Raw genomic sequence first — 14,025 nt, forward strand, 5'->3', positions numbered from 1 at the left:
CAACAACATTTATTAAATAGGGAATCCTTTCTCCATTGCTTGTTTTTGTCAGGGTTGTTGAAGATCAGATGGTTGTAGGTGTGTGGTCTGATTTCTGAGTTCTCTATTCTTTTTCATTGGTCTATGTGTCTGTTTTTATTACCAATACCATGCTGTTTTGGTTACTGTAGCCTTGTAGTATGGTTTGAAGTTGGGTAGCAGGATGCCTCCAGCTTTGTTCTTTTTGCTTAGGATTGTCTTGGCTATTCAGGCTCTTTTTTTGTTCCATATGAATTTTAAAATAGTTTCTTCTAATTCTGTGAAGAATGTCGATGACAGCTTAATGGGAGTAGCATTGAATCTATAAATTTTTTGGGCAGTATGGCCATTTCATAATATTAGTTCTTCCTATCCATGAACATGGAATGTTTTTCCATTTGTTTGTGTCCTTTCTGATTTCCTTGAACAGTGGTTTGTAGTTCTCCTTCAAGACGTTGTTCACTTCCCTTGTCTGCTGTATTTTTATGTATTTTATTCTTTTTGTAGCAATTGTGAAGTGGATTTCATTCATGATTTGGCTCTCTGCTTGCCTGTTGTTGGTGTATAAATATGCTAGCAATTTTCGCACATTGAGTTTGTATCCTGATAGTTTGCTGAAGTTGCTTATCAGTTTAAGAAGCTTTTGGGCTGAGATAATAGGATTTCCTAGATATAGGATCATGTCATCTGCAAACAAAGATTATTTAACTTCCTCTCTCCCTATTTGAATACCCTTTATTTCTTTCTCTTGCCTGATTTCCCTAGCCAGAACTTCCAATACTATGTCAAATAGGCATGGTGGAAGAGGGCATCCTTGTCTTGTGCTGGTTTTCAAGGGGAATGCTTCCACCTTTTGTACATTCAGTATGATATTGGCTGTGGGTTTTTCATATAGGTTTCTGATTTTTTTGAGGTATATTCCTTCAATACTTAGTTTATTGAGAATTTTTAACATGGAGAGATGTTGAATTTTCTCGAAGGCCTTTTCTTTGTCTATCAAGATAATCATGTGGTTTTTGTCTTTAGTTCTGCTTATGTGATGAATTACATTCATTGATTTGCATATGCTAAACCAACCTTGCATCCTGGAGATGAAGCCAACTTGATCATGGTGAATAAACTTTTTGATGTGCTGCTGGATTTGATTTGCCAGTATTTTATTGAGGATTTTTGCATCAATGTTCATCAGGGATATTGGCCTAAAGTTTTCTTTTTCTGTTGTATCTCCACCAGGTTTGGGTATCAGGATGATGCTGGCTTCATACAATGAGTTAGATAGGAGTCCTTCCTTTTCAATTATTTGGAATAGTTTCAGTAGAGATGGTGCCAGCTCTTCTTTATGCCTCTGGTAGAATTCAGCTGTAAATCCATCTGGTCCTGGGCTTCTTTTTGGTTGGTAGTTTATTTATTACTGCCTCAATTTCAGAACTCATTATTGGTCTATTCAGGGATTCAGTTTCTTCCTGGTTCAGTCTTGGGAGGATGTATGTGTCCAGGAATTTATTCATGTCTTCTAGATTTTCTACTTTATGTTCATAGAATTGTTTATAGTATTGTCTGACAGTTGTTTTGATGTAGAATCAGTGGTGATATCATCCTTATCATTTCTGATTGTGTCAATTTGATTCTTCTCCTTTTTTAATTTAGCTAGTGGTCTATTTTATTAATTTTTTTTCCAAAAAACCAGTTCCTGGATTCATTGTTTTTTTTTTTGAAGGGTTTTTTGTGTCTCCATCTCCTTCAGTTCTGCTCTGATTTTGATTATTTCTTGTTTTCTGCTAACTTTGGGGTTTGTTTGCTCTTGGTTCTCTAGTTATTTTAGTTGTGGTGTTATGTTGTTAATTTGAGATCTTTCCAGCTTTTTGATGTGGGCATGTAGTGCTGTGAATCTCCCCCTTAACTCTGCTTTAGCTGTATCCCAGAGATTCTGGTACATTGTCTCTTTGTTCTTATTAGTTTCAAAGAACTTCTTGATTTCTGCCTTAATTTCAGTTTTTACCCAGGAGTCATTCAGGAGCAGGTTATTCAATTTCCATGCAGTTGTGTGGTTTTGAGTGAATTTCTTAGCTTTGAGTTCTAATTTGATTGCACTGTGGTCTGAGAGACAGTTTGTTATGATTTCAGTTCTTTTGCATTTGCTGAGTTTTTTACTTCTGCATATATGATCAATTTTTGAGTAAGTGCCATGTGGTGATGAGAAGAATGCATATTCTGTTGTTTTTGGGTGAAGAGTTTTGTAGATATCTATCAGATGTGCTTGATCCAAAGCTGAGTTCAGGTCCTGAATATCTTTGTTAATTTTCTGTCTCGATGATCTTTTTAATATTGTCAGTGGGGTGTTAAAGTCTACCACTATTATTGTGTATGAGTCTAAGTCTCTTTGTAGGTCTCTGAGAACTTACTTTATGACTCTGGGTGCTCCTGTATTGTGTGCATATGTATTTAGGATAGTTAGCTCTTCTTGTTGAATTGAACCCTTTACTGATATGTAACACCCTTCTTTGCTTTTTTTTTGAGACGGAGTCTTGTTTTATCACCCAGGCTGGAGTACAATGGTGCAATCTCGCCTTACTGCAACCTTCGCCTCCTGGGTTCAAGAGATTCTCCTGCCTTCCTCTCCCAAGTGGCTGGGATTACAGGTGCCCACTTCCACACTCGGCTAATTTTTGTATTTTTAGTAGAGACTGGGTTTCACTATGTTGGCCAGGCTGGTCTCGAACTCCTGACCTCAGGAGATCCACCAACCTTGGCCTCTCAAAGTACTGGGATTACAGGCATGAACCACCGTGCCCAGCCCCTTCTTTGTCCTTTTTGACCTTTGTTGGTTTAGAGTCTGTTTTGTCAGAAACTAGGACTGTGATCCCTGCTTTTTTCCTGTTTTCCATTTGCTTGGTGAATTTTCCTTCATCCCTTTCTTTTGAGCCTATGTGTGTCTTTGCACATGAGATGGGTCTTTTGAAGACAGTGTACTGATGGGTCTTGGATCTTTATCCAGCTTGCCATTCTGTGTCTCTTAATGGGGGGCATTTAGCCCATTTACATTTAAGGTTAATATTGTTATGTGTGAATTTGATCCTGTCATCATGATGCTTGCTGGTTATTTTTGCAGACTTGATTATGTGGTTGCTTCAAAGTGTCACTGGTCTGTGTACTTCAGTTTGTTTTTGTAGTGGCTGGTAATGGGTTTTCCTTTCCATATTTAGTGCTCCCTTCAGAAACTCCTGCAAGGCAGGACTGGTGGTGACAAATTCCCTCAGTGTTTGCTTGTCTGAAAAGGATCTTATTTCTCCTTTGCTTAGTTTGGCTGGATAAGAAATTCTGGGTTGGAAATTCTTTTCTTTAAGAATGTTGAATATTGGCCCCGAATCCCTTCTGGTTTTAGGGTTTCCACTCAGAGGTCCACATTAGTCTGATGGGTTTCCCATTGTAGGTGACCTGGCCTTTCAGTCTGGCCTCCTTTAACATTTTTTCTTTCATTTTGACCTTGGAGAATCTGATGATTATGTGTCTTGGGGTTGATCTTCTCATGGAGTATCTTACTGAGGTTCTCTGGATTTCCTGAATTTGAATGTTGGCCTGTCTTGCTGGGTTGGGGGAAATTCTCCTGGATAATACCCTGAAGTATGTTTTCCAACTTGGTTTTATTCTCCCTGTCTTTTTCAGGTACCCCAATCAGTCATAGGTTTGGTCTTTTTACATAGTCCTGTATTTCTCAGAGGTTTTGTTCATTCCTTTTCATTCTTTTTTTCTGTATTCTTGTCTTCCTATTTCAAAAGATAGTCTTCAAGCTCTGACATTTTTTCTTCCTCTTCATCTGTTCTTCTATTGATACTTGTGATTGCATTGTGAATTTCTTGCATTGTGGTTTTCAGTTCCATCAGGTCAGTTATGCTGTCCTCTAAACTGGCTGTTCTGGTTATCAGCTCCTGTATTGTTTTATCATAATTCTTAGCTTCTTTGCATTGGGTTACAATGTGTTCCTTTAGCTTAGTGAAGTTTATTATTACCCACCTTCTAAAGCCTACTTCTGTCATTTCAGCCATCTTGGCCTCAGTCCAGTTCTGTGCCCTTGCTGGAGAGGTGTTGCAGTCACTTGTAGAAGAAGAGGCACTCTGGCTTTTTGAGTTTTCAGCATTTTTGCATTGATTTTTTTCTCATCTTTGTGGGCTTATCTACCTTTGAGTTTTGAGGTTGCTGACCTTTGAATGGAATTTTTTTGAGGTCTTTTTTTGTTGATGCTGCCGCTGCTGTTGCTTTCTGTTTGTGTGTTTTTCTTTTAAAAGTCAGGCCACTTTTCTGTAGGGCTGCTGCAGTTTGCTGGGGGATGGCTCCAGAAAACTGGAAGTTGCCTTGATTTTTCCTCTACCTGGAGGTATCAGCTAGTAAAGGCTGTGAAACAGCAAAGACAACAGCCTGCTCCTTTCTCTGGGAGCTTTGTCCCAGTGGGGTATTGGTCTGTTGCCAGCCTGGAAGCTCCTGTAGGAGGTATCTGAAGACCTGTGTTGGGAGGTCTCACTCAGTCAGGAGGGATGGGATAAGGGACCTTCTTAAAGAAGCAATCTGGCTCCTTTTTGGTAGAGCAGGTGTGCTGTGTTGGGGATAGCCCTTCCTCATCCAGACTGCCTGGACTCTCCAGAGCCAGCAGGCTGGAAAGGCTGTTGACTGAACTGCAGAGACATCAGTCATCCCTCCCCACAGTGGCTCCATCTTAAAAGAGATCAGAGTTATGTCTGTATAACCCTGGCTAGAGTTGCTGTAATTCTTGCAGGGAGGTCCCACCCAGTGAAGGGGGATACATTGGGGTCCCATTTAAAGAAGCAATCTGCCCACAATCTGGCACAGCAGCTGTGCTGCATTGTGCAGCACTCCTCCTCATGAGGACTTCTTGAACGTCTCAGAGATGGAAGGCTAGAAGGACTGAGTTGAACAAACTGCAGAAATGGATGGCACCTGCCTCTACCCCCGGGAACTCATCCATCTCAGGCAGTCTCCAGCCTGTTGTGCTGTCTGGCAGCAATTCCAAGGTGGTGGCTCTTAACTTGTGAAGTGCCGCGGAAGTGGGGCCCACAGAATGACACTGCTTGGCTCTCTGGATTCAGCCCTATTCCTAGGGGAGTGTACAAATGGATCTCCTGCCTTGCTGGGATTCCTGGGGCCAGAGTATGTAAAACTCCTGGGTCTCTGTGTGAGCCTGAGCATCTGCTTTGCCAGGACTCTGCGTAGGTCTGTGTATCAGACTCAAGGCTCTGGTGGCATAGGCTAATGAGGGGATCTCGTGATCCGTGGGTTGCAAAGATCTGTGTGAGAAGTGTGGTTTCTCACTTTTCTTACTCCTGCAGCAGATAAGCCACACATACATTGTGCATGGTCACACAATCACTTACTGCTTCTCTTGGCTGGGGTTGGGGGTTCCTTTGGTTCTGTGCCACTCTTGGGTAGGCCATTGCCCCACTCTACTTTTCTTCATTCTTTCTGGGTCAAGCCATTTGCCTAGTTGGTCTCAATGGAAGAACCTGGATATTTCATTGGAAAGTGCTGAATTCACTCACCATTTTTATTTTCCATGAGAGCCATGGACTGCAGCTTTTTCTAGTCGGCCATCTCAGTTCCTCTTGGTAGCATTTTAAAAAGCAGTTTAAGTATTATAATTCTATATTTGGGGAAAAACCTACTGTGGGAATACTGTCCTAAGAATCAGGAAGGTGAACATATCAGAATCTTGGTGGCAGGCACACCCCTAGCATTTTAAAAAAATAATAGCTTTATTGAGCTATAATTCTCACACCATAAAAGTAATCATTTTAAAGAGTACAGTTCAGTGGTTTTCAGTATATTCACAAAGTTGTGTAATTATCACCCTTATCTAACTTTTGAGTTTTACCTCTCTGAAAAGAAACCCTATAGCTATTAGCAGTCACTTCCTATTCTTCCCTTCCTCAAGCCCTGGCAACCACTAATCTACTTTCTCTCTTGATGAATTTACCTTCTCTGAACATTTTTTTTAACTTTTTTTTTTTTCTGGGGGCAGGGCAGGTTGGGTTAGGATGGCTGCCCTCAGGACATGCCCCTCAACATTTTATAAATGAAATAATATAATATTTTGTTGACTTTCGTGGTGGCCTCTCTCACTTGGCATAATATTTTTAAGGTTCATCCATGTGGTAACATGTATCAGTACTTCATTCTGCTTTATGGCTAAATAATATTCCATTTTGTGGGTACAAGTTTAATCTATTTTTTTTTGAGATGGAGTCTCACTCTGTTGCCCAGGCTGGAGTGCAGTGGTGTGATCTCGGCTCACTGCAGGCTATGCCTCCTGGGTTCATGCCATTGTCCTGGCTCAGCCTCCTGAGTAGCTGGAACTACAGACACCTGCCGCCATGCCCGGCTAATTTTTTATATTTTTAGTAGAGATGGGGTTTCACCGTGTTAGCCAGGATGGTCTTGATCTCCTGACTTCGTGATCCACCCGCCTCGGCCTCCCAAAGTGCTGGGATTACAGGTGTGAGCCACCGTGCCTGGCCCAAATTTAATCTGTTTATCAATTGATGGAAATTTGGGTTTCCACTCTTTTGGCTATTATAGATAATGCTGCAATGAACTGTTGTATGAAAATTTTTCTGTGGTCACATGTTTTCCTTTTTCTTTGGTATATTGCTGAGTTACAAACTGATTTCCATTTTATATTCCCACCAGCAGTACATGAAGATTCAAATTTCTCCACATCTTTGTCAGCATTTGTCCTTATCTTTTTTAAAAAAATTAGCCATCCTAGTGGGTATGAAGTGGTATCTTAATGTATTCTGATTTGCATTTCCCAAATTACTAACAATTTTAAGCATCTTTTCATGCTTACTGGCCATTTCTGTATTTTCTCTGGAGAAATATATATTTGAATTGCTTGCCCATTTTTATTTTTTCTTTTCCTGGTCATTAAAGGGAAGAATCTTTTCCTTCCTTTCTTTCTCTCTCTCTCTCTCTCTCTCTTTCTTTTCTTTCTTTCATTTTACGACAGGCTCTCACTCTGTTGCCCAGGCTGCAGTGCAGTGGCACAGTTATAGCTCACTGCAGCCTCAACCTCCCTGGGCCCAAGCGATCCACCCACCTCAGCCTCCCAAGTAGCTGGGAGTACAGGGGTGTGCCACCGCACCTGGCTAATTTTTCTACATTTTTGTAGAGACAGGGATTTGTTATATTTCTTAGACTGGTCTCAAACTCCTGGGCTCAAGTGATTTGCTTCTACCTCGGCCTCCCAAAGTTCTGGAATTACAGGTGTGAGCCACCACACCTGCCCTTGCCACCTTTAGATTGGATTGTCTTTTTATTTTTTAGTTGTATGAGCTCTTTTTGTGTTCTGGATACAAGTCTCTCATCAGAAATATGATTCTATTTCCTCCCATTCTCTGGATTGTCTTGTCATTTTCTTAATTATGTTTTGGAACACAAAAAACTTTATTTGGATTGAGTTCAATTTATCTGTTTTTCCTTTGTTGCTTCTGCTTTCTGTGTCATATCTAAGAAACCATTGCCAATCCAAGGTCGCCAAGATTTAATTCTATGTTTTCTTCTAAGAGTTTTGTAGTTTTAGCACTAATGTTTAGTTCTGTGATATATTTTGAGATATATATACATATATGTATAATGTGTGTGTACATATGTGTGTGTGTATATATATATATGTATTAGGCCATAGGGGTCCAATTTAATTCTTTTGCATGTGTATAATCAGTACCTAAGATTTTTATGTTTATCAAAAGGAGTTGTGGATTTTTAAAGGTTAAGACACTTAACCCAGTCCAGGTATTACAGTATGACAGAATGCTTCTTGCCATCTAGAACTAATATGAATTATATGATCTGTTGAGCACACCCATAGCACTCACCTAGGAGCCTACCACTTAGTTTGTGAGTAGAACATACCTGAAAAGATAATCTAAGTGCTCTGTATGATCAGAGAAGCCTAAGTATAAAGAGAAAGCATCACGAAGAAAGAAGAGTTTCCTGAAAGGATGGGTAGCCAGCGTGAAGTAGGAAGGAAATTCTGGAATGAAAACACAATATTATGATCAAAAGTAGAAATGTGGGAATAAGGAAGTGGCCAGTACCCATCTGGCTGATTGTAGTTGAGTCTGTGTCAAGGTACATTAGAAATGTAGAAAATAGAGGTATTGAAAAGTTAACATGTGAACATTTTATTGAAACTACTAAATTGTAAACGTAGAAGTTTAGGCTTTATTTTTTGGGGCAGCGGGATGCCATTTAAAGGCTTTGGGGTGGGAGAGAAGAGAGATTAAGTAGGGGAGGATAATCTGGCCTAGTTTGTAAAATGGATTGGAGGGAGAGGAGACTAGAGAAAGTGAGATGAGTATAGTTTAGGAGTGAGATAATTAAGACCTGAATTATTTTTTATTTTTTAAGATTTTGTGTTTTGCTTAATTTGTTTTTCAATTACTTTTTTTATTTTTTTATTTTTATTTTTTTAGATACAGGGTCTTGCTATGTTACCTAGGCTGAACTTGAATTCCTGGGTTCAAGCAGTCTTCCTGCCTCTACCTCCTAAGTAGCTGGGACTGTTTGATATATAGTTATTCCCACCTCTACCAGTACCATTAACCTGGCCCAGCAATCCCCCCTCCTTCCCTTCTCACCTATGAAGATTTACCTCTCCCCCCCAACCCTCTATATCACATGTTCTCTAAGCACCTTCACATCATAGAATGTTAGATCTTGATGGAACCTCTGAAATGAACCCTGACTTCGCAGTGAAGAAAGTGAAGAGGACAGAGGTTTAGCGTTTATTCAAAATTATTCTCGTCAATGGCAGAACTAAGGATAATAATACTGATTATATGGGAAATGTGACCTCACAGCTTTAAATATAATGAAAAGGAGAGACTATTTGAATGACATACCAACAACACCAGGGTTGAATTAGTAGCTGGTTCAGGCTGGGACAATCTAATTATTCCATGCTTATTGTCTTAAAAAGTGGCTTCATTTTGTTTCATATTGCAAACTAATTAAATGTAATTTTAAAATCTGTTTCCTTTCAGGTCAAGTGAAAAGTGCTAAATCTATAACAAGCCATGACCAGAAGAGAAGTCAAGATGATACCTCCCACTGAACATACGCTTTGTAAAAGGCCACATTTTCTTCTAGTATCTGAAAGACAAACCTATTCATGCCATTTGAAATCGAGAAAACAGATGTGGGTTTCTTTAAGTATTTAAGTACAACATTACATCACCCTTGTTTTGTTTGACCTGTTCAGCATGCTTATGTCTGGACCCTCTGGCCTCGCCTCTGCTCCTCCAAGCCCAGCCCCATGTGAGTTTCACGTGCTCCTTCAGGAAAGCACTTGGGTATAAATCATTAGGCTTTAAGAACTACTCAGAGAATCTAATAATTTTCTGTGTAATTGAGGCATTCCATATAAAGGGACATATTTGGCTATTTCCAGAGAAAAAAATTGTTCTCCCTCTCTAAAAAGGAAATCTTATGGAATGACACTTGGAGCAAGGAAATATTAAGACTGGCGTAGATTAGGAGCCTCTGGGTACAGCTATCACTTTTTATGTCCAAATTAAAATTCACCTGTGAGGTGGGATATACCTCTGAGTAAAACTCCTCTTTATCTTTGACCTCCTTCTATCTGTCAATTAATTAACACAAATCTGTATAGTTTTCAGATTTAGAAGAGTTCTCCTATTCTATAAGGCTGGCAATACAGATATTGTAACTGGACTGAAGGTCATTTCCCCTCCCATTCTGTTTTATATTTCCTAGGTTTTAAGTACCATAGTTGGTTTCATATTGGTGGTTTGGAAAGCCTTTTTTCTAGTTTATTTAATCAGGCGCCTCAACCTTCTCTTACATTGTGACTTTATGGAAAAGTTTTGTAGAAAAGAAAATGGTTTTTAAAAAGCATTTATTGTTTGTTCTTATGACTTTCTCTTCTTTGTCCTGTTCTGAAAGCCAGTTTTCCCTTATGGGAGAAGGAAAAGGAATGGGTAATTCAGTAATACTTGGTCAGTTGACATGTATTTAACCATGGTTTTGAGATAACTCTGTTTTAAATGTCTCCCAAAATTTTAAGTTTTTTATCTTTTTAATGTATGAGCAATTCAGTTTCAATTTTTTAAAGCAAAAGAATACTGCAATAACTTTCACCCACCTTTTTGGCCGACCCAGTGGGTGTTTATGGAGCAGTACAAAGAAGACCTGTGTTTGCTCCTTTTTCTTTTCTTCCTTCCTTCTCCCTTCTCCCTTTTCCCTTCCCTTCCCCTTCCCTTCCCCTTCCCTTTCCTTCCCTCCCCTTCTCCACCCTTCCCCTCCTTTCCTCTCCCTTCCCTTCCCCTCCCCTCCCCATCTTCTTCTCTTTCCTCCTCCTCCCTCTCCTCCTCCTCCTCCCTCTCCTCCTCCTCCTCCTTCTTCTTCTTCCTCCTTCTCTTCTCTTCTCTTCTCTTCTCTTCTCTTCTCTTCTCTTCTCTTCTCTTCTCTCTCCCCACCCCCACAACCCCTTCTTGACAGGGTCTCCCTCTCTTGCCCAGGCTGGAATGCAGTGGAGTTATCATGATCATAGCTCACTGTAACCTGTAAGTCCTGCACTCAAGTGATCCTCCCACCATGCTTGGGTAATTAAAAAATAAACATTTGCAGCCTGGGTGCTGGCTTACACCTGTAATCCAAGCACTTTGAGAGGCCGAGGCAGGTGGATCACCTGAGGTCAGGGGTTTGAGACAAGCCTGGCCAACATGGTGAAACCCTGTCTCTACTAAAAATACAAAAATTTAGCTGGATGTGGTGGCATGCACCTGTAATCCCAGTGACTTGGGAGGCTGAGGCAGGAGAATCACCTGAGCCCGGGAGGTGGAGGTTGCAGTGAGCCGAGATTGCAACACTGCATTCCAGCCTGGATGACAGAGCGAGACTCCATCTCAAAAAAAAATAATAATAATAAAAACAAATAAAAATTTGCAGAGATAGAATCTTGCTACGTTTCCCAGACTGGTCTTTGAGTTCCTGGCCTCAAGCATTCCTCCTGACTTCGCCTCCCAAAGTCCTGGGATTACAGCTGTGAACCACTACGCCTAGCCCATTCTCTTAATACAGTATATTGTGCGAAGACCAGTGTCCTTAAGCACTGCAATAATTTAGGAAAAGTCCAGGTGCCATTTTTGTCCTTTCTATTCTAACTCTACATTTTCTGAGCTTGGATTTTGAATACAACATTACTTTCCAGGAGTGTGTTCCAGATTAGGGAGGGATTCCTGGATTCTTACTTCAAAGATTTCTAAATTAGACCAAGGCATTTCTGGAGACCCCTTAGTATAAAATAAACCTATTTTCCCTCTTTATTAATCTTTCAATCCTTATCCTCAAACTTTGTATAGCTTTTGATACATTTGCTGATGCTATTTTTAAACTCCTTGTGTTGGCACTTTTATGCCAGTTATGATTCCTCTACTCTCTTAAAACTGCTTTTCTAACTCCTTCACCAGTTCCTCTTCTTCCTCTTGCCCCCAGTTGTGGGAATTTCTCAAAATTCAATCCTAACCTTTGGTAAAGCAATCTGTAATTCTCTACTCCATGACCTTCCCTGTCACCAGTATTATGAAGAATGAGTCCTTCCCTCTTTAGGGCACCCATAGTGCAAATAGCCTCATACTGTATTCCACTTAATTGTTCACAAGTTTGTCTTTCTGTGTGAACTGTAAGCTTTTTGAGGGTAGGGACTTTGTTTTGTTCTTTTTTATACCTAAAAAGTCCGTAAGATAGTAAGTTAGTAAATAACTTAATGAATTACCTTTTAGTAATACCTTATACATAGAACTCATTACCTCTTCATTAATTTATAGAGCTTGCGCACCTTTATAAAAATGACTGCCAACACTGATCTCCATATTTTGCCCCGTTTTAACTCCTACTCCTCTAGCAGATAAGCCATACATACATCCAACATTGTAACTCTATGCCTAATTTCTCCTCTGACTTTCTATTTTCTGAGCCTTCACCTTGAATGTCACTTTACTTTTTGGCATGTGAACCAAGTGATTACCAACAAATTCCTAGATCTCATGTCAAAGATTTCTTTGATGTGAGAATCTGAACATTTATTTATAGCTATGGATTTATAATTTTAGTCAATTTTGAGAGATATAGTATATCTTGTTACATATTGTTGCACTGAATTATAGATATATTCATAGGAGAATTTAAATGCCCTTAGGCTTTGAGTTTGAGCTGTTACATAGGTAGCTGCATGGCTTTTTCTGAACATCCACAAAGTAATTACTATTCAAAGTGCATACTAATAAATCAATGAAGCCTCCAGATTATTTAGGAAGTAGTCAATCAAAGGCTAAATTCAATGTTATAACTTTTAGACAGTAGTTCTTTAGACTTCTGTATTTAATTAACCAGAAAAAATGTAAAAAAATAAGGGGAGGAGATTGATAGGACATCATTAAGGAAACAACTACTATCTACTGTCACTATCATTTAACAAAAGACATTTTAACACCAGAAAAGGGAAGAGATCTCAGTGTAGGGCTCTACCCTTTAAGTTAAATAAATTAAGTTTTATTATATATCTTTATGTTATATTTATTTTTCTTATTTTGTCATATATGATGGAACTTTTGTCATGAATCAGAACTGGCCAGTGGTCCAGCCTTTGAGAACTACTGCTCTGGACTAAGTAGGTTGCTATTTAGATTAACATGATGCCCCCAGATTGTAAAGGACTGACAGTTACGCCCATGTTCAATCTAATATGTGGTAGATTGTATTTTCCAAGATGGCCACATTTCCCTTCCCACGTGCTCTTCTTACAATATGGTCATGACATTCCTTGCATAGAGAGAGATGTCTCTGTTCTTTCCTCTTGAATCTGGGCAGGCTTGAATACAGTGGAAGTGATTCTGTGTGATTTCTGAGGCTAGATCATAGAAGGTGATGAGGCCTCTGCCTAACTAGGGGAAATGCTTTCTCTTGAGATGCTCACTCTTGATCAGCCTATAGAAAGATCCACAGGGAGGAACTGAGGCCCCAGCCCACAGCCTTGGTTGAGCTCCAGCCTGCAATCATCCCCAACTTGCCAGCCATATGAGTGAGCCATCTTAGAAGCAGATCCTCCAGTCAAGCCAGCCCAGCTGATGCTGTATGGACTGGACACAAGCCTTCTGTGCTGAGCCATGCAAAAAATTGCAGACTTGTGAATGAAATAAATGATTGTTGTTGTTTTAAGCTACTCAGTTTTGTGTTTGTTTGTTACTTAACAATATATAAATCACAAGTTTTACAACTTGGAAGTGAGAAATTGACATAACAAAACCTAAAATATGTGTCATTGTCTTTGGGACTGGATGGTAGGCAGAGGACAGAAAGGCCTGGAGGAGGGTGTGGGTGAAAGCTATAGGCCTTCAAGTACAGTCTTAGCAGAAGCCCTAGGGCCTTCTAGGAGGCTATTGGTGAGTTTACAGTAAAGAGAGGAAAATGCTATTGGAAACTGGAGAAACCTTTGTTAGGAGACGGTAAGTTTGGCCACATTTTGTCTAAGTAATGAACTCCATGACCCTGCTAAGGATATTTCCAGACTGAGTGTTCAAATACCACCTGGCTTCTACTAAATGAGAGGAGAGAGAGAAACTGAGAAGGAACATTTCAGCTTGCAAATAAAATTTAGAAGATACAGAAAAGAGCCAGTGCTCACTGGCTTTGAAAATAAAATTGCTTTTCATTCCTATCCTTTCTAGATGGCAAAAAGTTCTCCACCTAAGGAATGGTTTCTGGGAAAAGATAAAATCTATGGTGGAATTATAAAGTCATTTGTTAAGAATTCAGAAATATCTAAGGTCATGCTTTATAGGACCTTTCAGACTTTAGGTGGGCTTTCTCCATGCAGCTGGGAAGGTGGCCTCTAGCTGCCCTGGGCAGCCATCATCACCACTAAACCTAAGTGGAGAGAGAATAGCTGTCTCCCAATAATGTAATATACCAATCTAG

General features: G+C 39.8%; 1 protein-coding gene across 1 annotated transcript in view; it reads left to right on the forward strand.

Annotated features, from left to right (window-relative positions):
- The window catches only part of ANKRD45 (ankyrin repeat domain 45), a 62,908-nt gene extending 49,638 nt beyond the window's left edge, over nt 1-13,270 (forward strand). The window contains exon 6 of the mRNA XM_050767945.1: nt 9,072-13,270. Coding sequence (XP_050623902.1) covers nt 9,072-9,142 — 71 coding nt within the window. The 3' untranslated portion in view covers nt 9,143-13,270. The remainder of the gene's footprint in view (nt 1-9,071) is intronic.
- Nucleotides 13,271-14,025: the final 755 nt, after the last annotated feature.

Source organism: Macaca thibetana, chromosome 1 (assembly GCF_024542745.1).
Source record: "Macaca thibetana thibetana isolate TM-01 chromosome 1, ASM2454274v1, whole genome shotgun sequence".
Taxonomy (NCBI): Eukaryota; Metazoa; Chordata; class Mammalia; order Primates; family Cercopithecidae; genus Macaca; species Macaca thibetana.